Genomic DNA, 22,875 nt, shown 5'->3' on the forward strand with positions numbered 1-22,875 from the left:
GAGGACGGTGAAGGGGAGAAATGTGACAGGCGAACATGTACAGTAGCCGGAAGAAACAGCCAGCTAACTGCTGGGGGGTCAGCGGTACCGAACAGGAGCTGAACAAACGGCTGGATCCTCACCTGAATTTTCCGCTAAGAAGGAAAACCCCTTCACGACCACAAGCAAGCCGCCGAACAAGCATATCTGGATCAAAACCAACTCCTTTCGTCTTTTCCGCCTCGCTTTGACCTTCTTCTGGTTGGGCATCACTTGCGCCGGCTGATTCCGGAGTCGGATACCCGGCAGAGACATCCCCTCTACCGCTGCCACATCCATGCGGATCCCCGAAGTAAAAAAAGAAAAGAGAAAATAACGAGCAACCTCCTTCAATTCCCAGGAAATTGACTTATCTCCCGGGAATGGATGAAAAGTACAGGGGAGGGGTTTCAAGGTTTCAGGGGAGAATGTTGAAGAAAAAAAAGTTGGAAATTAGTACCGCTGGGATGCTGCGAGGGCTGTTTGGCAAAAACGGGGAGCTTCTGGCTGGAAGAGCCGGATTTTGCTTCTTATGTCATGTTGAAATGTGGTTTTGGAAGTAGTAAGGCAGAGGACTACTGCACGAGCCCTCCATGGATGCGTCCGTCTGGTGAGCGAGAGAGAGAGAGAGAGAGAGAGAGAGAGAGAGAGAGAGAGAGGAAAGGGGGGGGTGGAGAGAGAGAGAGAGAGAGAGAGAGAGAGAGAGAGAGAGAGAGGAAAGGGGGGGTGGAGAGAGAGAGAGAGAGAGAAGGGGGGTGCATGTGGACCACACACACACACACACACACACACACACACACACACACACACACACACACACACACACACAGAGAGAGAGAGTGAAGTGGAACCCAGGTCAAAAATCAGTATTTTCTGATACTGGAAAAGAATTTCAGTTTTAGTCCATTTGAGTAAATTTGTGGTATTTCATTTTATTTAACGTACTAACATAGAAAGCTAAGGTTGACCATTAAAGCTGCATCCCTGCTAAACAAACAACAAAGCTGTAAACAATGCTGTTTTATCACCTCCTGACTGACACAAGCATCAGTAGCAGTCCTTTGGAATAGTGTTACTGGCCATGCAAAGAATGGACCCCAGTTTACTGTCAATATTCAGCTCTGGCTCTTTAGCAAGATGCTAGCCAGAAATCTCTGTCATCTCAGCTTTTTCACCAAAAACAGCCGCCTGCTGCAGCAGGCCACAAGGTTGAGAGCGCGGTGACACTGAACCAAAGCGGTTAAGTTGCAGGCTGCAAAATTCAAACAATGAGCGGAAAAATGCTCAGTCGAGCTGAGTCTGGTGATAATTGTTTATTTGTTACTACGAGCAACACCATTCTCGTCACACGTAGCTATTTCTCCACTGTTAATAGAAAAATATTGACTGGTGCAGCTTTAATATTCTGTAAGTCAGCTGGTGCATTGAATACAGGAATGAACATGTGCACCACTTCCATGAGTTAAAGAACTTGAATGTGTGTTTGTTTCAGATGACAATTCCAGTATATTTTAGGTGAAAGTACAGTTCTTTAATATATGTATGTATTTATTTATTTATAGATTTTTGGCAAAATTTCATATGTATACATTTGATTTTAAATTCACAACTAGTCCAATAATGTACTTACAGTCCAGGTACAAAACCACACTTACCATATTTAAAGTATATTTACAAGGCAGTCAAAAGACATGAGGCATGAATGAAGTGGAATTGTTGTTTGCTTAAGGTGAAAAAAAAAAAAAAAGATGTGTGCCTTGCACTGCCCTCTTCTGGGAATGTCTTTTATTGATATACAGTGCAGCGGCCTGTACTCGAAGGAAATTGATACTATATTGCTGAATAATAATACAAAGTGTTGTTTGTAAAGCTGCGCTGGCTCTCTAATAACCTTCCTAGTTGTTTTGGACTAGTACCACTCACCCATTTAAGCACACACAAATTCTGTGGGCAGCAGCCAAACATTATGGATGCCTTCCAAGCCAACTACATCCTCTACAAATAATAACAATAATTATGTTATCAGTCAAAAATATGTCAATACGTCAGCCAGATGTGAATGCCATTCTCTGTGAACGTAGCAAACAGACAGTTTATGTTTCTCCTGACATTTGGTCTTAAAATAAGACGAATCACTCATCAAGCCCAAGACAGATTAGATGTAGTATTTTCTTTGGTTACACAATAGTAGTGAGGTCATATGGACTGATTTCACTTATGCCTGCTTGTACATGTTGTCTGCTCACTCACTGAACATCCAAAGATAGACCATAGATTTGACTGTGTGTCTGCCATTCCTGGTGTTTTCTATGTAACCATTTGAGGGAAACAGAACTTAAGGATAATGGATAATACTTTATCCTGGCCAAGTGGGTTTCTTGATTGTCAGGCCTGAGGTTTCATATAAATAGCACTGGAAACTTTCCAGCAAGAATGGAAAAAGTGGTTAGGGCTCTAGGCAACTGGTTTCATTGTGCTTTTTTAACCCTTTGGAGGATGGAACAAAAGACAAGAAAAGGAGGGAAAGCAAGAGGTGTGAGTGAGAGTTGCCCAAACATATTTTGAAGAAAAATAATCCACGTTTAATCCATGTAATCCAAAGTCATTTCTCCCCCAAACAAAGTAAGATCGCTGCCTGTTTTTTAGCATCACATATGGCAACCAAACTCCACTCCGATCCACACATGACTGGAGATCTTAAAGCTGCCGTGAAACCTGGCCCGTCTCACTCAAAGCAAGCTCGGACTGGGCATGGAGTTACCAAACAAGATGAATTCCCAACCTCTCAGAGGCACACAAAAGAAAAAAGAAAAACGCAAGGGGAAGGAGGGAAGAGGAAGGAGGAGGGGGGCAACAAATTAAATCCAGTTAAATTGTTTTTCCATAGCCAGTGGGTTTGGCAAAGGACTCTCACAAACACACACAAGATGTAAGATAAGTTGTAGAGAAGACAAACCAGACACAGTGTGGCTTCAGATGGAGGAGAATGCCTGGAATTTAACCCACTTTCCCATGTCCGACTGACACTGCGCCCACTCCCACTGCCCTGCCCTGCAGCTCGGCTGTCCGCGCACACACACAAACAGCCACGTTGGTTCAAAATACACAGGTGATTCCACAAACTTTGGACATCTGTCCCACTCCCTGCTCTCACTGGTCCAGCTGTGATCAATTGCAGCCCTCTCATTTGTTTGGTACAGTACATCAATAATCAAAGGCCCCACAGTCTGCTTCCTCCTCTCTTACTGTAAAACCTGTCTGGCATTGGGATCACAATGCAGTCATTGCAGAGGAGAGCAGCAGTTCCAGCCCAATTTGAAGCAGTACTAAAGCTAGCTAGCTAGCAGACATATTTGGGTCATGTCTTCCCTCTCTGAGAGCTCCCAAGTCAGGGCTACAGCAGCTCCTCTCCCTCTCCTCCACAACATGGAGAAACCTCAGCTCAGCACCATTGGGGGGGGGGATAGAAAGGGGGTGGGGGATATGGTATGGTTGGCCAGGAATAGCTTGCTGAACTAAAAAGAAAAAAGCTAAAGAGTTGGGACAGTATAGACAGGCCAGGTGGTGATGCTGAAAGGAGAAATAAGGACAAGCATCCCTGCTTTTACATCACAGAAACAAGCAGAAAGAACACACAGAAAACACGGCATGGATCACTTTTTCTATTAACATCTTTATAAAATGGCAACAAAATGTACATTCAGATCTGTCAAGGGACAGCAGGACAGTGTCAAAATCAAAAACAATAAATACCAGATGTATTTTTGAGAGACCAGAGTCCGCCCAGCCATACTGGTGTCAGCGTTCAATGATAGTGAAGCACAGCTGGCCCCTCTCCACAGAGGCAAAGTACATGTAATTGAGACAAACTGACTCGTAGCCACTCAGCCGAAGCTACTTGATCCGAGACGTAAAATCGACTATAGCTGAAGCGAGCAGTTTGGCACTATCCCTGCCTGCAGTCAAACGATCGTTTCCTGTCTGCTGGGAAGACTAAACGAGGTTTGGGAGACATGCAGGTTATCTTTTAGGATTTTAAGGTCCAACCGAAATCACAATTAGTTGGTTTGTCAGTTTTTGGAGTTAGAGATCCTGTGAAAGTGATTTTTAAATGTATTCCTGATATTCTTTTTAACACTGAAAGGAAATGCTCCTTTAGCCTCCAAGTCTCAGCCGATGGGTCGGTGTGGGTGACACCTGAGCAGGCAGACCAGCAACCATAGAGAGACCATGTCAACCAACATCTGTCACTTTAAAAGCTGAGGACAGCCAGCCTGTTGTTAGCAAAGGTACTGAAGAGTAAGGACCACACCATTTAGCTTCGAAATTGTCCAATTCGTGGGTATGTTTGTACATTATGTAGCTAATTAGCCATCTAGCCAACATTAGCATTGCACGTTTTCATGGTGGATATTATTATTATATTATTATTAGCTAATTTAGCAAGCTAAGGTGCAACACAAGACATGGGCCCATGCTTATAGAGGGAAGAAGAGATATTAGCTCAAAAGCTAATGTGGGTTGTGTTCAAACTCTGAGGCTTTTTCTCTGTTGTGTGTTTTATTGTGGTTGCTGTCTGGCTGTAAGATAAAAGTTTTCCTTTTTGTTTCTCAAAAGGCAGACAAGGCATGTCCATTTACAGACCTGTGTGCTGTAGAAAAGCTGGACCTTAAAACACAGTATATTCATACAGGTATAATCACCTTCTACAACAGATTCTACACATGTAACTATACCAATCATGAGGTGTGACTGGTACGATAAATATGGTAAAGCTGTTACATTATCACTGTCCTGATGTTCTTGTGCCTGTATGATAAGCCAAGGACTTGGAGCAGCCTCAGGGTCAGCGCCTTGTCTCGAAACAGAGATTAAGTGGGAACAGCGGGCTGAGAGTGAGACAGGCAGAGAGACTCAGAGAGAAAGACAGACAGAGACAGAGCGAGATGCAGGTAGAAACATGGATGGATGGGCAGTGGTAAAAAGACAGAAAGAGAAAGCTAGTGGGCCACACAGCGCAATGCTGCTGATGCCTGCTCCATGCCGTATCACCCTCGTTCCCCTCCCATGCACCCCTGTTCAATTTCCCCTCATCAATCCTAGAAAACCGTCTTGTAGTTAGACTTTGCTACTTTGTTTACATCTAGCCAGTCCAATGTGATTCTGCGGGAGAGAAGCCAAGGACACCAGCAAGGGGACGATGTTCTGCGACAGGCCGAGAGAATCCTGCTGATTCCAAACAGGAAGGAGGACAGTCCACGATCAGGTGTAAGAGTCACTGAGGATTAAGGCCTTCCTGAGAAACTGGGCTCAGCGTCATGTCCCCAGTACGACATCTGTATGAGAAAAAACAGAAAAAAGTCATTTTGGTCTCCGGCTCTTCCCATTTGTATGATCACTGATCAAAATTTGTCAAGTTTACAGCATAAATATCCAATTTATTTCTGTTTTCATTGATTTTTTTGGCCACTTGAGGGCAGCAGAACAAGTGAAAAACACATCGACATATTGGCACCTTGTAAAGTTGCTATGGCGAACATGTTTGCAAACAGTAGCAGTTAGCAACCTATTTACACCTCCAACAGACGGCAACATCAGCCTTCAGTCCAACATTCATTTCCTTTTGGTTTCTCTCTTTCTGTGAGCAAAGTTGTGGGCCAGAAAATCAAGACAATGGGCTGAAATAGCATTAAAACAGGCCACATAGCTGAGGGGTTTGGTGGTAATCCTCTGCGTGTAATGTGAAAGTTGTGACTGATAGTAATGAAACCACAGTCATTTGATCCTTAGCTAAATACAAAAAAATGGGGATTAGTGTTGCTTAAAGAAAGATTGCCCTTAGTTGAACAGACACAAATTCAGTAACAAAAAGTGGGAAAGGGAAACTGGAATTACCACTTCATTGGCAATTTATCAGCAGACTTACACAAACGAATGTGACTGTAGCTTTCATTAAATATAAAAAGGCACCACATTGTCAAAGCAGCCATATAAAAATTTCAAAATGGAAGTTACTTCTACTCTCTGAGTACATCTCTGACAGGTGATAGGTGATGCGTGAACAGCAATTTACAATGTGGGCCAGAAATTGCTCACGGCATCCTGACAAGCAGCGGAAACCTATATGTAAGCTGTTTCTATCAAAATCAGAACACTGCAGACAAGAAGTAAGGAAGACCAGACGAGATAATGGAGGACTGTCACAAATTACTCATTCTGAGGAAAGCACACGCTGCTCATGTTTAAGTCATGCAAAGCAAACCTCGGGAACACCAATTCCCTCTTTAAAATATGCAGCAACAGAGCCAAGCAAGCAAGCAAGCCCCTTGTCTGACATCTCTCTTACATCCAAATTTCCCTCTTCCACCTCTCCTCCCACCACAGTGCACACACTTCCAGAAGTGCTGTGTGTGCACTCCCCTGCTGCACATGCAGAGATGAAAAACCAAATAACTCGACTTCTCAGACTTTTTTTTCCGTCTTATTCTGTCTCATTCCCCCCTCTTTCTCCCATCTCCCTCGCTCTGGCTCTCTGTCAGACAAAATGGCCTTATGTAACGAGGTGCTGAAGCCTCCATGTCTTGGGGCACATATTTACCCAACATGCACTTGGGGATTACAGTGCAGGGCCCCTCGCTGGAGAAGAGTATGAGACAGGACTACAGGCTTACAAGGTCCCACATGGGACAGGGCGTGTGCGTGTTTATGGAGGCGTTACAGAACAGACAAAACTGTACCAACCATAATGCAGCATCAGCATCAGTGGTGATGCTGATGTTGGTGTCAGACCAGCTTAACCCTAACTCTCTATGTGTAACTAACAAACCAATGTGTCTCAGCACGTGCGGGCAGAGGAGGAAGAAGTATAGCTGCTGTTAAAGTGCGGCGGCAGTGCCAGTTTGACAGCATATCTGTTAATGTGCGTGGGTGCCACAGAGTTCACACAGGGAGAGGGCTGTGCCACAGTAGCCAGCAGCAGCAGCCTCAGCAGGGAGAGTAGAAGGGACACAGAGGGCGCTGACTCAATGCCTCCCCGTCTCTTTTCTCCCACAACTCCTCTGTTTTTGTGCTAGTAAACAAATACTGAAGGCAAATAAGAGCAACCCCGACCCCTCATCTCTCCCTTCTCACCCCCCTCCCCCCGCAATATGAACCGCAGAATGAGACACAAGCAGGTCTGTCTCTCATGAACGTTGCTGAGTTGAACCGCAATGTCAACAATAACAAAGACAGCAGGCACAGACAGGAAAAGGAAAAGAGGATGAAACAGAGATGCTCAGCTGAATCTGAACGTCGACAGTTTTCCTCTCACTGCACATTTAAAGCTACCATATTGTACTTGACACAATACACTAATACAAATGAGAGATGAACTACTTTTGAGGGCAACTGTATTTGTTGACAGAGCAAGATGCAAAAAACAAAAAAACAACTGTGCAAGCTCTTGCAAAAAGCCCAAGCTCTACATTTACTGAATACTGTTTCTTACTCAGGTGCTCGCATCTATCAGGGTTTTTGCAAATTTCAAGAGTCAAACTGTCTTTTTAGGTCCTTTTTAGAATATGTGCCGTTGAATTTAAAAAGAAATTCAAAGCAACTCCTTCATGTAAACGAAAGGTATAAGAAAATACAGTATAAAGTTATCGTAAAGCCTTTATCTTCTGTAACATTCTTATTTGCTCACACGCTGGATATTTAAATCAATAATGGCAAAATTACTATGTGTAATATAAAAGGTGTTGCTCATAGTTATGAAGTCACAGATAATTATCAGCCAACATTTCCCCTCAGCTCTGCAGAGCTTTACGGCATCTTTTAAATCTTTCTTTTTTTTTGTTTTGTTTTATGGCTCACAGCTCGCACACTTTCACTGCACTCACCAACCCTGTTCAAGCTAGAGCAGGCAGCTGTTCTCAGCACAAAACCTCTGATAAAGCCAGCACCAAATGGCAGACAGACAAAGTTAACGGCTAGCTGATGAACATAGTGAAGCATTTAGCAGTTTTAAGAACATTTTTTTTCTCTCAAGAGTTGGCAGAGCTAAAAGGAGCGTGGATGGAGGACTTCAGTTCTTCAGGCGGTCACAGACACACATCAAATGAATGCTTCTGTTGTTCTGAGTCGGCTGGATGTGTCAACAGGCAACAGTTTGCTCAGTCATTGGCTGTACCTCCTTGATAAGGCAAAAATATGTTGATATTGTGTTTTCAGCTTAATGCACTGCCCCCAGTGGCAAAAAAATACATATTTCTTTCTTTCTTTTCTGTGCACAAGAAACAGTAATTAAGTAAAAGACTTTAACTGAATGCTTAAGGAGGGGAAATATTATGCACATTTAACACCTCTCTGCATCTAAAGCCTTTTCATTAAGGGTGAGACATATAATTCAGACTTAAGCTGACCCACTGGAACTGTCATCCTTTATGGAAAAGTGACTTTGGCACATGAGACCAACATTTTAAAATGCCAACATATTATGGTAATGGTGAGCAGCTCTGAAAGGGTATAAAAAGACATTATTATTATTCTCTTGTGGTTAGTAAAGCTGTTGGAATGTAAAAACAACATATTCTGTATCAGCTCTGAATGTGTGCCTAAATATCACTGAATATAATGAATCAAACTAAATCTACAGTTGCTCCAAAATGAAGCTCAAGAGAAGATTAGCCTTTCTAACCTGATGGATAACACAAGAAATCAGTCAAACAAAAGACCTGTCCTGCCCTGCAAGTATTACATTTGACTGCATGTGTTTGTGTGTATTTTCGTACACATCTCCTCGGCTCCCTCACCCTGCTGACTTAGGGCTCCCTCTCTGACGACACGTCACCCTCAGCTCCACTGCTGGCGTTGGGGTCCTGTCTGTGACGCTGGGCGCCTTTCTCCCTGCCCGCCTCTGAGGGGCCCTTGGAGCGTGTCTTCTCTTTCCTCTGCTGCTGCTTCTCCTGCTTTGACAGCTGAGGAAACACAAGACACAGGAAAGCTTGGTTCAGAAAAAAAGCTTCATCCTATACTTCAATTCTTGTGTCCTTAACATATATGAACAGTTTTCTACAGGAAAAAAAGCCATGAATGAAGAAGAGAAAAGCTGTGATTCTGCCTTAAAATTGCCTTTAAGAACACTGAGGTGCCTCTGCAGCAGAAAAAGAGATAAAGGAAAAATCCATTGACGTGACTGCTGCTAAAGTGCTTAAGCCTACATGCTACTGCCTCGTCTGCTTCTCCAAGAACTCTTTTTGGCCTGGAGAACATGCCTGAACTTGACACATCCAGCTGTGAGTTTTATGTTATCTTTGCAAAAATTCTGAGCAGCGAGCTGACGTTTACCATTTATCATGGAGTTTGAACAATGTGGGCATTTAGCAGGATATCTCCATCTTTGGTGTTTCGATTTGCACCATTTTGTACCATCGTCTTAAAAAAATGTCTCTCTCAAGTCCCCCAACTCTATGGTAGTGTGTGTGTGTGTGTGTGTGTGTGTGTGTGTGTGTGTGTGTGTGTGTGTGTGTGTGTGTGTGTGTGTGTGTGTGAAAAAACATAACTATAAATAAGGCAATAGTGTAGAAAACCATTTACCAGTACTCATTTTACTTGCAGTTTATGCACCCTATGATGAAAATAATCATGTTAATGTTATGTTGAAATGTTGAAATAAGACCCCTTTTCTGCCAACATGTGCAGTAAAATAGTTTCCAGATATTTTCACTTTTAAACCAGAAGTCATAATATTGAGCTCGGCTTTAAAGCGCTGAAACCTCTTTTGTCAATTAACATCTTCTTTTGAGAGATAGGGTTCAACACAAGCCCGGTGTTCTCTACCAAAGCACCAAAGAGCAGTTTAGTTTATTTTACTGAGCTATCCACTGCATGTTTTTGTGTTTTTTTCAAAGCTCTCCCTGGTTGGGGTGGGCAGGTACAGCTGGTACTAGGTGATGTCACAAACCTCTGTATGAATGAACCACGCCCACACAGTCCTGCCCAAACAGATTAGGCAAGTTTTTTACTGTTAAACGCTTCATAAATAATGCCTAAAGAATATTTTTTTCAAACTTAAACTCTAATCGTTGCCTTTGTTGTCATGAATATTTCATGTTTCTGAAAAATATTTCAGTTTTATTGGCCTTAAATATAAAAAACAAGTGTGTGACAATCCTGTTTTTCGTGTGCAAGTATCCAGCTTTTCTTGAGGACAAGTTAACTTTTTAAATATATTAAAAATGGCTGAACTTTGGCTGAACTGTCACTGAAACATTATCAGTCCAGGGTTCCTGGTGGTTCAGTGGGCTGAGGCACACACCATGAAAGTGCTGCATCATGACTTGCAGATCATGACCTTTGCAGTATGTTCAGTATTCACCCACAGGCTCCAACATGCATGCGAATTAGTATAATTAATTAAACAAAGAGGGAGAAACACGTCAGCGCCACAGAGCAGCACCGCACACTGACTTGTCTTTGTGGATACACGGCCACTTCTATTCTCTCCTCATTTAGAGCTATTCTGGGTTGTCATATGATCACTTCAATGAAGCTATTGTTGTGGCTGCATGCACTGGCTCTTGCACACTGCAAAACAGCCAAAACAGTGGCACTTGTGCGACTAGTCACTACTCCAATCAAACCCGCTCCTGCTTCTTTTTTCCTTTATTCTTCACGGTCCATAAAACAGCACAACAGTAATGATGAAGTAGGTATGCTACCCCTCATCTGAAAAAGGCCTGTAAACACAGATGCTAAAACTTTTATGGCTGCTGGGTAAATATTTATGAACTAAATGTCATCTTAAAAATCCAAAGCATTGCATAAGACATTACATTATTCAAAGAGCACAAAAAATTCAGTGTTATTCCCATTTGAACCCATTAACATGCTGTAGTATCAAACCAGGCCTACTGCCTTTGTTGATGATATAACATCTGGTACGTAAAACCCAGGAGACACATATCTGAACACAAACTGGACCTGGTGAGCAAGCAAACAACATCTCAAACTCTGAGGGCCACATCCAAACACAAGCCTCTACTTTGCAACCCAAAACCTGACCCAACATGATCAAACATTATATACTTCCTGTGTATGCTGGGTTTCAGCACACACCCCAAAACAAAGCGCACAGTCAGGTGAACAAACGGAAAAACTCAGGACCCCTCAGCCATTGATCGCAGCCGTTCAGCATCCCAAAGAGAACATCCAAACAGGATGATTTTCATTGCTCTGGATAACACCATTGTTTGCTGTCCGCTTGACCCTGCAGTGGACTAAATCCCTGATTCATGGAAAGAAAGGGACAGTGTCTGTTGGCTGTTGCTTCATTTCCTCCCCGTGCCAAGCTTAGCCTATTGGCTGGCCTTTTATCCCTCATGTTCAGCCTTGGCTTTGGCTCCTCGGCCCCCACAGCAAAACATCCCAAACAGACAAGATTAAAATTCTGAGGACTGCTTAATATCCCTCCCTTTGGGCTCACAACCAAGGCCACCAGGGGAGAGCAGCCAAAGCCGGCCTGAAGCCAAAGCATAAGGATGTTGGCCGGGTTCCACGGAAGTGACCGGAATCAATTCAGGAAGACAGATATATGAACTTCTTTCAAATGGATGGAATAAGAGGCTGAGAGAGGTGTATCCCTGTTACTGAGAGGTTAGGAAGTATTTGTGTTCTGTTTGCACAGTTTAATATCCTCATTACTTAGCTTCTGCTTTGTACTCCTTTGTTTAATGCTCTGGAAATGTAACTATTGAGTAAATAGCTGTATACAACTGGTGCTTTATGTAGGGAGACATGCACAGCGACCATTTATCTTACAGTAGTTTGGTTTAACTCTGATACCAGTGATGCCAACTGAAACAAACAGCTCAGTCAAATTTAAGTATGAAGAATTCAAAATTTTTCTGGAGTCCACTATCAGTGTAGCAGAAGAGCTGTGTGCCAGCTGAGTCTAACATAGGGGAGGGAGGGGGCACAGCACAAAAAATCTTTTTTTCAACTACCTGATTATTTAACTTATAGAATGTAAAAAACAGATTAAAAATATGGCGAACTAGGGCTGGGTGTTTTGATACTTGATACAAGAATAGTACTTTTTAATCCTGTAGCATGGCTCTAGGGATGTCCATCAATTTATTCAAGATTAAATTATCTCAACAACTATTTAATAGATCAGTCTTCTCTGGTGTTGACTGTGAAATGTTTTTTTTAGCATTCTTTGTGGATAAGGTCACTGACATAAGGTCTAAAACAGTGATTCTCAACCATTTTCTGTGGGTGGCGGGTCTTTGCCTGGCCAAAAAAAAAAACAGGAGTTTTTTTTGTGGCTATTGATCATTGTGTCTCTTCACCATCTTGGCTAACATGCGGTGTACCCCAGGGTTCAATCCTTGGTCCTGCTCTGTTCTCCCCGTATGTGCTCCCCCTTGGTCTCTTAATTAGTTGACTCAAGGGTATTTCTTATCACTGTTGCGAACTACACTACACTACTTCTCCTTCAATTTGAATGATCTCAGCAAACACACACAGCTGACGGTTTCAGAGTGCAGATCCCATCACCTTCCTTTAGTTAAAAAAAAATGCAGAATCAAAGTTTTAAGAAGCTGTTAAAACTCACTGATTCCTTAAGCACTTACCTTCTATGTAGCTTTTACTGTAGTTACTGCTTGTGTTTGACCACTGTTTTCCTTTCTGCATAGTGTTTGTGTCTTTATTGTTTTTTATAGTTTTTTTTTCTGTTTTAACTATCTAGATCAGAGGATGAAGCCTCGTAACTCTGAGGTTCCCCTGACTGTTCCTCTAGCACCACCATGAGGTTGGCATTTGTGGTTTTGAGTGAAATGTCTCAACAACTTTTAAATGGTTTCTGTGAAAGTTGATACAGATAACCAAGGTCCATACAGGATGTATTTGAATGGTTTTGGTGATCCCTCAACAATTCATGCAGTGCCATCATCAGGTCAAAATTACAACTTGCCCATTACTTTGGTTTATGACCAAATAACTACACACTAATGATATTCCCATCAGCCTCAGCTGGACTTTGTGTTTAGAGTTGCAAACACTGGAATGGTATCATGCTAATGATACACACAGTAAAAATTACCTGCTCAACATCAGCAATGTTGGCTTTGTAACAGTGAGCATGTTAGCATACTGATGTTAGCATTTATCTCAAAGCGTTTCCGTTCCCAAGTACAGCCCTACGGTGCTGCGAGCATGGCTGTACCTTTGACCTTGTTTCCTTTTCTTCTTTGAGTAAGGAAAACATTTTTCGACCAAACCATTTCTTCATTTAGTAAAAGAAAGCAAATTTGACAAGGCAACATGTTGTTGAAACACTAACATAGAAGAACTATGCCTCAATAAAACTGTTTTCCACACTGGCAAAGCTTGGCATAAATCATTAAAATCATTCTGCTCTTGCCATATTTTGGTCAGTGATAAAAATAGACTCAGGTTCGATACTCAGCCCTGTCCATCACAAGTTCTCAGAACCAAAGATGACACCAATCAGTTCATCTATCTAACAACTATTTCTTTCAGCACTACAGATGTCCTTTCTCCCAGAAAACTGCACATACAAAGCCATCAAGAAGTTACACCTGCCTCACGGTATGTTCTGTAGATGACGAGATATTAACTGTTTCTGATCTCAGTCCACAGTTGTAGATTTTAAAAATCACCATTTCGAAGGAGCAATCCTGGTTTGACAGACAATATACTGAAGTGAACAGAGAACAGGATGCTGGAAGCAGGCCTGGTCAGCTCCCACAGGAACAGGTACTGCAGAGGGTGAGCATGTGGTGGCAACAGAGAGCTTCCCAAAGCCTGTGCATGTGTACCACAGATCATCTGCAGCCAACACATAACACCCAGTCACACGCACGCACGCACGCACGCACGCACGCACGCACGCACGCACGCACGCACGCACGCACGCACGCACGCACGCACGCACGCACTCTCTCTCTCTCTCATACTTCTAAACTTGTGAGGACCCTCACTGACATAATGCATTCTCTTGCCCCTTACCCAAACCATTACAACTAACTGCCAAACCCTAACCCTAACCATACCTTTAACCTAAACCTAAGCTTAACCCCAGCCTTCACCCTATAATTTAATGATTTACATTACAGGGACCTGCAATTTGAGTCCTCACAATGTGACTGTGTAAACAGATTTATGTCCCCACAATGTGGGTAAATGTGGGTAATACATTGGCGCACACACACAGACACACAAACACGGGTAAGCCAAATAGCGTGTACTTTCAGCTTCGCCATGAGGATGAGTGAGTGACAATCAGTTCCACTCCATAAGGCTACGGAAGAGGTGGCAATGGCAGACGGTGATCTTGGCAAGGACATGATGGTTACTGTTCGACTTTTTTACATTCTTTTTGTCAAAAATGATTATCCTTAATCAGTATTTAGCTCATTGCAAGATAACATGCAGCATGATATGTTTTGAAATAACGCTCTAATAGGAATTCAATGTGTTGACAGACTGCAAATGGTTGGAAAACATTCTTCTATATACACAACTGAAAAGACTGAATGCAATTAAATGAAGGAGACATTCATAAAAATGAACTGGCCATCAGTGACTGGCATTTTTAACCACCAAAAATGTATTTACTGTGCAACTTAAAGCACAGCACTGACAGATTGTCATCTTACATTGAACATTCTGCCTATTTACACGGCCAGCAGACACAGAGCAACATTAGCATTTATTTGGAGCCTCTGGCCACCTTACAAATCCAATTCCAGTCCAAGTCCAATGTTTGTCTTCCTTTTATCTCCGTTTCAGTGTCCACAAACTGAAAAAATGTCTACATAGTTGCTAAATGCTCCACTGTTCACCAGACAGTCACAAACTTTGTCTGGATTTTGGTGCTGGGCAGGTAGTTTATCAGAGGTTTTGTGCTGAAAACAGCTGATTCCTGCAGCTGTAAACAAAGCTGATTGGAGCAGAGTTTTTGGGGCCTTAAAACCAAAACAATGACCTAAAAAGAAATTTGAGCTGAGGGAAAGTGCAGAGTTTACGACAAGCCTCTGTGGGTTTGAGCGACAGTGTTTCACATTCCACAGTATTCTGATTCAGTGTTTATATAAAAACCATTGAGTGCAGCTTTAATGATCATAACACATGCTTTACACCACACTCAACATCATTTCATGTTTCTTGTAGTTCTGATAATTGTTTTATGGGCTCCATATGTTATGATATTTTTGAGTGTCATTTGTTGAAAATCTCATCAGAAATACATATTTGATGTATTTGTGTTGTTGTTTGCGATGAATACTAATTTTACTTCCAGCAAAGTTTACAGTTTAAAAGTTACTGTTATATTCACAAAGGTTCAAAAGTTTGGTCTTTGGACAAATCATGTTTCTGACTCAAATCATTAGTGTGATTTAACAAAAACTCTGTTCTACATGTAACATGAGGGAGGCTGCACACAGCAGAAGAGTAAATATCGCCACCTAGTGGTGCAAGGTGAGAAACAAAATGAGCCACTGAAGAGACAAATGACACGTCATGCATGAATTCAAGGTGGGTAGAAAGATGCACCTAATTCACAGTTACTGTTTGTTTGTTTGTTTGTTTGTTTGTTTGTTTGTTTTGCTTGAGTCCAGCAGTACAGCAGCAGTTTGAGAACCAAAGTTCATTTTACATATTCACTTTGGATATGTATGTGACTTGTTGCTCTCAGTAAAAAAATGTAACTTAGACAAAACAAATCTTACTTTAAGGTCTGTTTACGAGCTTTTTCCAGAGCTTTTAAAGGACCAGTGTGTAGTGGCATCTAGCAGTGAGTTTGCAGATTGCAACCAGCTGAATATCCCTTGCCTCATCCTCTCCTACAGAAGCCACTAAAAATTCCATCAGTCAGTGTTTGGTTTGTCCATTCTGGGCTACTGTAGAAAAATGGTGGTGAAACATGGCACTCGTTGGGAAAGGCGTTACCTCATTCTAAGGTAACACAAATACTGATAAATCTACACTAATGACAACATATTCATGAATATAATATTCCATTTCTGTCTAAATAATGGACACTGGACTCCAGTTCTATCTGCCAGCTGAGCCACGACAGCTCAGCAAACAACATCCACTGATGTAAGACCATGGCATAGTTGAAAGCTCCAGTAAAGAGCTAATAAGTAAACGAGTTCAGTTTTCTTTTTGTCAAACTACTTTGTCCAAAGCTTCATGCTCAGTTACGTACCTGCTTAGGGTCTGTGGGACCAGGAGGTGACGTCAGCTCAATGGTTACAGGGCCATCGTTTTGAATGTGGACCTGCATGTAGGCCGCAAACTTCCCGTCTGGAAACAGAAAACACAGAGACACATCTCACAAGTCATCAAGAATGAGACATGGAAATCAAAGACAAAATAAACTCAAATGTCATCTATTAGCATCACTGCCACAGTTTGCCCACAGTTTACTAAATCTAAGTAGCCCAGTACATCCCAAATGACACCACCTCCTAATGGGCAGTAAACACAAGTGGAATGTGTTTGTCATTGGCAGTCCATCTTAGCAGGATAATGTGGAGCCTTGAGACATTGGGGACAAAAGATGAAGGGGGTTTAGGAGGACAGGAAGTTTCAACTTAAATGTTCTCCTTTCTTCCTCTGGGTCTGCGAGATTAATGACACCATCTGCACAATGAAGCTGTGGGCCGCGGTGAAAAAGCGCTGCATCATCATATTTCCTCTCTGGGGGGGGACTAATTAGGAAGCCTTATGCCTCCCTTGCTGGGACAAGGTGTTCTCTGCACCTGCTCCCCGGTGGGCTGACCCAATTCAGTGCCACCGTCACCGCACCGATAATCCACACCTCCCACCCCCAAAGAGCCACAATCTTACGATGGAAATACAGGCAGTCAAATAGCAGGGGGGGGACAGGGCAGTGATCCAAACGTATCAGAGCGGCCATAACGGTGACCCTCCACACTTTTGTTTTTAATTAGCTCAGAGACAGTTAGCTGTGAACAATTCAGTGTTTTTAGCTGCTTTTTCCTCAAACCTCCTGGAAACTGGCCTCTCATTTGAACCTCCACAGTTTTCACAATGATCTTTTTAATTTTTGCTGTTTTCAAAATGAATTTTAACAAAATCCATCCATCAGTTAGTCAATATCTGACCAGGGCTGCAAAAATGGGAAAATTATTCAATTGATTTTACAAAATCTGGAAAGGAAAGCGAGAACTTAGTGTTTTATCAGCTCTCCTCTGAGGTCCAAGAGCAGCAGGCACACACCACTGTAGGACTATATAAAGTGGGACAATAAAGATGGCTGTGCACCCACCCTTAATGAGCTCCGGCTTGTAGGCACTCCTCATGCTCTCCAGGATGCTGTTGTAGAAGGGCTGGGCCAGCTCTGCGGGCATGGCTGAGTGGAAGTCTGGCTTGTTGCCTTTCAGTATACACTGCAGTGTGAACTGGCTCACACACAGCACCTCAAAGTCCCTGTCCATCACACTTTTGGTCCACGCTCGTCCGTTCTCATCTTCAAACAGACGCAAGTTCAGGATCTTGCGTACACTGAAAACACAGTTATGAGATATGTAATCCATCACAACAAGGACCTAGCTGTCTATATCGCTGGCCAGAGACACAGTATTGTTGTGGTAATGCAGATTATGATTTTAAAATGTAGATTGTGTTTGTCATGTATACGTTGCATCTTTGCTGATTATTTTTAATGCGTACTATACAGTCTAAGATTTTCAGTGTGTTGACAAACTGGTAGAAGACTTTCACCCTGTGCAGACATTAATGGAAGTCAACAGCTGTCTGGAACAGTAAACAAATACATTCAAATATGTAAAAAAAAAAACAAAAAAAAAAAACGGCAGCGTGGCTGAAGGCTGAAAATTCACAAATTTAAACATGAAGTCAAAAGAGACTGGAACCAACTTCTAAATTACCCACAATGCACAAGTTTCTAAATGTAGAAACATATCCAGTCACTAAAGAACCCAAATTCCCAGAAACAAATGATAAATTTAAATCTATAATAAAATAAGAGCGATGATATAACCTTAGTGCCTTGGATGTAAACCATAGTGACAGGGTTAAAACATGCAAAAACTCCCTTATGCATACCACACATGGTGGTACGCCCCTGTAATGGAAGAGACCATAGTCCAACCAATACAGGCTGTTTGAGGTGATACCAACCAAACACTTTCCCCCACATAAATTCCTAACATAACGAATACTTTTAAGGATTGTGCCCAAGTTGAGACATTTTATAGTCACAAATAAACTTGTCAGTACTCTCTGGGGGATAGATTTTGGATTGGAGATGCTGTTGGCAGGTTGCCATGGACATATGTTAAGCATTTCAGATTTCAGATCCATTCAGGGTTCGGCCTCTGAACGTCCCTTCCTCCCACACACACTCACATGTAGTCGGCGTCCCTCTGGGTGTCCTCCACTGATATACCCAGCAGTACACACAGTCCTCGGCCTATGGAACTGATCTGCTCTTCTCCCACTGCAGGAGAAGAGGGAAAGGTTGAGTGAGCGGGGACTGTGGTCACTGAGTGACGAGCAGCCGAGACTGACAGGTGACAGACTGAATGACATCACTGCGCGGTGAAAGGAGCCAGCAGTCAGGACTGTCAGTCAGCTGTCAGTCCCACGGACATCCAGAGGACACGTTTATCATTGGAGCGGTGAAATAACCTTCGCTGCTTTCCTCCGAGCTTGAACGCCCCGCCAGCAGTCCTCTGTCGGGACCCCGGTCACACTCTGACCGTCACAGACACGCCTAGCTCTCTCTAGAGCCTCGTTCGTTTCGCTGGCAGTGCTAATGCTAACTCGGTCGGCTAAAATGCGTGGTCAGCGACGGCAATACATGATAGCTATTAGCTCTGGTGTAAAGGCGTCCAAGCATGTCAGCTTCGCTTGTTTCAAAACAGGCGCTTACCTGTGACACTCGCCTTGGTGACCCGTTGAACGATAGCCTTCATTGTTGTGGCTGTGTTTGTGAGCACGCTCTCACAACTTCCGAGGTCTAACAGTGTGGACGGAACGGTGTCTCCCCCTAGCGGCCGAAACACGCAACGCACACCCCGAGCTCCTTCCGGAGGGTCAAACACGCTTTTTAGCAAGTCACTCAGAGGCGTGTGGCATGTGTGTGCAGACACACTGACAAAGAAACAATGTATACGTGTATAAAATAGCTAAAACATAAACAACATGAAAATACTGAATACATGTTAAGGCATCAAATAATAATAGTACACTACATCATATTGACAATGGTCATGTTGTCTGCATAGCGCAGGCTTTGCTTTTTTGCATTTATATCTGACTTACATCTGATTACTATGATTGTTGAATTTTTGTCATTTCCATGTATTATAGAGCAGGGTATACCAGCATAAATTTTTCTTCATAATTAAATACTTACACTCATTAACAGCCCAACTTCATGTCATATCCCTGAGATAATGTCATTAAATTGTATTTGTACAATCAAAACTAACAATATAGCACAAAGTCCAGGTGTCAGGTATGTCATGAATGGATACTGCTTGCATGGGTGATCAGAAAAAATGTGATACAATAGCCATGTAATAATATTAGCTTTCTTAATGTTATTATGTATTTACGCAGACTCAGCTGTGTTGTGCATTTTGAGGCTGCACTCTGTCGTGGTTTTGCATTAAGCATTATATTAAACAGAGGTTTAGTCATATTTTTAATGGAAGACATTCTGACATGTCACAGAAGAAAAGCACTGGTGCAAATGATAAAATGAACAATGGATGAATTCTGTTCAGCTGCTTCAGTCGTGGCTCACTGGGAAACCTGAAGGTAACAGAGCCATTGTCAATGCAGTCAGTTACACCTGTTTCCTGGTATGACAAGTCAAAATGTCTGCTGTGACAGAGGCCTGCAGAGATAGCTGAAGCAGCAGAAATACTAGAAGCACCCTATAATATAATGTGTTTTAATGGCACACACATCGCAGCATCAAAAATGACCACAGAACTGAAACACAACGCTTTTAATTTTCACAAAGGCATCGCTCATTTCCCACAACATGCATTACTCAACACCAGCCAACACCATCAAAAAAACGATAAAACCATCTGACACTTTCATAATAGTTCCTTTTCTTTAACAAAGAGATTAAGCGAACCCTCTGGCCAAAGCTGCTATGCTCTCAAAATCAGAGGAAACTTGACCACACTAATACTTAAACATCATTAGTGGTGGTGGAAACCTTCTGCTGTTGGTGTGGATGAAGCGAACAGGAATATTGTTGAAAATTGCTGACAGTTTAGTCACAAATCCTAGCTGGGGGCAGTCCATGAGTGTCCAAACACGATGGCAGCTCTCTCACACCTGGACAGGAACACAAAAGCATCCATTCACAGTGGATTCTCCAAACTTCAGTGCAGAGCTATTTGTTAGCGTCTCCACTCCCAGGCTCACTGCTGAAGGATTTGATGAAGTTGTAGATCCTCGTGGTGTACGGGACGAAGTCTTTCTTGTAGATGATGATAGTTTTGGAGTGAGGAGTCTCGTAGATGACTTGATTTGTATTTTCTGGCACTTGCACCTCTTCTTTTTTTCCTAAGTTTGAGGGAGAACATGCAGTGATTTAGCAGTCAGAACTGACATGTGTGTAAACCTGCTCGAGGTAGTATAATTACTGTGAAAGTCGCTGTGTGTGTATTGAAAAGTATTGAAATGGAAAAGAAATTTGTTGTTTTTTATTCCAACTTTTTTCATTTAGTACAACAAACATTTTCAGCTTGACTGACAAACCATTCATCCATTTTCTATGCCGCTTATCCCTTTCGGGGTCGCGCGGGGGCCGGAGCCTATCTCGGCTGTCAGCAGGCGGGGTACACCCTGGACCGGTCGCCAGCTGATCGCAGGGCACAAGCACACAACCATTCACACTCACACCTAGGGGCAATTTAGAGTCACCAATCAATCTAATGAGCATGTTTTTGGTCTGTGGGAGTACCCGGAGAGAACACATGCATGCACGGGAAGAACATGCAAACTTCACACACAAGGCCCGACCTGGGAATCGAACCTGCGATCTTCTTGCTGTGAGGCACGCACACTACCCGCTGCACCACCGTGCAAACTGACAAACCAAATAACATGATAGTAGCATTTGTTAGGTTATCAGTCTCACATTGATCTGGTTCTTGTGCCCCAGCCTGTTTCATATCGGGAGAGTGTCACTGTCACTGCTAAGGTTGGTTTAGGTTATGAAAAACACAAATCACCTTGATGCAACCAACCATGGAAGAAGTATTCAGATCCTTTATTTAAGTATTTTTACAGGCAAAAGTCCCTCATTCAACATGGGGCTTTAAAACACAAGCATCATCAGCAAAATGTACTTTTCAGTGTCTGAAGTTAAAGCTCTCATTATGCACACATTATCAGTGTCAGATTATCAGATGTCATATTGGATCGGTATTGTTTGTGCACCATTGTGTAACAATTGGAATAATTTAATTTAATTCAATTCAATTCAATTCAATTTCTCCTTTACGTTGAAATAAACGTGACTTGCAAAAGTGATGGTCTCTTATCTCTGAGAAAAGCAGGCTGCAGACATGACTAACTGTACAGACAGACAGACAGACAGACAGACAGAAACAGCCTTCACAAATGCCCCGATCAGCTGGTAACTTCACGGTTTATTGACAGCATTTAGACAGTGTCGAGCGGTGTGTGTGTGTGTGCTGAAGGTCGCTCTCACCCACCTGGCTCGCCCTCACGGGCTCCTTTGTACACTGTGTATACGTACGTGCCGATCATGGTCCAGATGCCAGCAGCGTACAGCGCACACGCTCTGGCGTTCCACTTGTTCACATCTTTGAGCGACATGGCGGCAGTATAAATAAAGTCTATCCTGACTACGAAGTGCTCCGATAAACGCCTTTGTTTATCTCTTGGTGCGAAGGTGTTTGGATAGCTGAAGCTAACAAGTGCAACTCAGGACGCCGCCATGACAGTCAACCCGGAAGTACAACTGATACTTTAACACTTCTGGGTGTGCTTTTTTTCAATGACTATCGATATTATTTGTGTGGGGACATGGACGGAATGGACGTTTTATTCATTTTCTTCTTCTTTTGAGGCTCAAATGTTTAGCTGGTAGTGAAGAGTCACTGTAGTTTCAGCAGTGATACGGTCAACACTCATTTGGTACAACGTGTATTTCTGCTCCTGTCTTAAGTCTCAGGCAGCATCACATGTATGTTTCATTTCACATGCTAAATTGTGTTCCTCTACAGTTATTACAGACATTGCATTCTAAGTTTATTAAGTTCTTCATGTAAGTTTACCTGTGTACCTTTGCTCGCACCAACTACATCATGTTCAGTCATTACCTAATTTCATTTGAAATAATCAAGGGTTTAAAGTGCTCCATCATCACTGTGCGTCTTGTGTGTGATATTCATTTTTACATTAAAAGGAAATTGCTTGCACTCACTTTGGCTCACTTTGTGCAGGTGTAAATGCAGTCTGCCTGTTGTGCTGTCATCTGTACGCAACAGAACACTGAGAAAGATATTTGTTTTGAGCTGACATAAAATAGAGATTGTTCAAATTCAGAGAACGGATGAGGCTGAAATAGGCACACCTCTAATTACCATCTTCTCTGTGCCATGAACGCACCGTGTAATACAACAGAATCAGAGGAAAAATGAAAGCAATGCGAGTGGGAAATGAATGATCTACTGTTAAAAATGACTGACTGCACTCGTCTGTGCAGCTGACCTGCTGTTAACAAGGCAGATGATTTGTCTCGTCACAGACTAGCCTAAGGCTGGTACTACAACACACAGGGACAAACTGACAGAA

General features: G+C 42.6%; 3 protein-coding genes across 4 annotated transcripts in view; all 3 read right to left on the reverse strand.

The window, feature by feature from the left end:
* LOC139343002 (sodium/potassium/calcium exchanger 3-like) overlaps positions 1-637 on the reverse strand; it is a 47,192-nt gene extending 46,555 nt beyond the window's left edge. Inside the window, exon 1 of the mRNA XM_070980376.1 lies at positions 123-637. Coding sequence (XP_070836477.1) covers positions 123-318 — 196 coding nt within the window. The 5' untranslated portion in view covers positions 319-637. The remainder of the gene's footprint in view (positions 1-122) is intronic.
* A 3,031-nt stretch (positions 638-3,668) lies between these two features.
* dtd1 (D-aminoacyl-tRNA deacylase 1) lies at positions 3,669-19,075 on the reverse strand. Of its 2 annotated transcripts, none has more exons than XM_070988885.1 (6): positions 18,956-19,075; positions 18,430-18,520; positions 17,327-17,562; positions 16,241-16,338; positions 8,790-8,975; positions 3,669-5,354 (listed from the first exon to the last, which is right to left on the reverse strand). In XM_070988885.1, exons 1-5 carry the CDS (start codon positions 18,996-18,998, stop codon positions 8,820-8,822), a joined length of 624 nt encoding a protein of 207 aa, XP_070844986.1. In that variant the 5' UTR covers positions 18,999-19,075; the 3' UTR covers positions 3,669-5,354; positions 8,790-8,819. The 2 variants fall into 2 exon arrangements, with proteins under 2 accessions (XP_070844986.1, XP_070844978.1); XM_070988877.1 differs by having other exon boundaries at positions 3,673-5,354; positions 8,811-8,975.
* Positions 19,076-20,026: 951 nt separating this feature from the next.
* On the reverse strand, positions 20,027-22,029 carry LOC139345860 (small integral membrane protein 26-like). Its single transcript, XM_070984726.1, has 2 exons — positions 21,771-22,029; positions 20,027-20,613 (listed from the first exon to the last, which is right to left on the reverse strand). Exons 1-2 carry the CDS (start codon positions 21,892-21,894, stop codon positions 20,441-20,443), a joined length of 297 nt encoding a protein of 98 aa, XP_070840827.1. The 5' UTR covers positions 21,895-22,029; the 3' UTR covers positions 20,027-20,440.
* Between the last annotated feature and the right edge of the window lie 846 nt (positions 22,030-22,875).

This window comes from Chaetodon trifascialis, chromosome 2 (genome assembly GCF_039877785.1).
Source record: "Chaetodon trifascialis isolate fChaTrf1 chromosome 2, fChaTrf1.hap1, whole genome shotgun sequence".
Lineage (NCBI taxonomy): Eukaryota > Metazoa > Chordata > Actinopteri > Chaetodontiformes > Chaetodontidae > Chaetodon > Chaetodon trifascialis.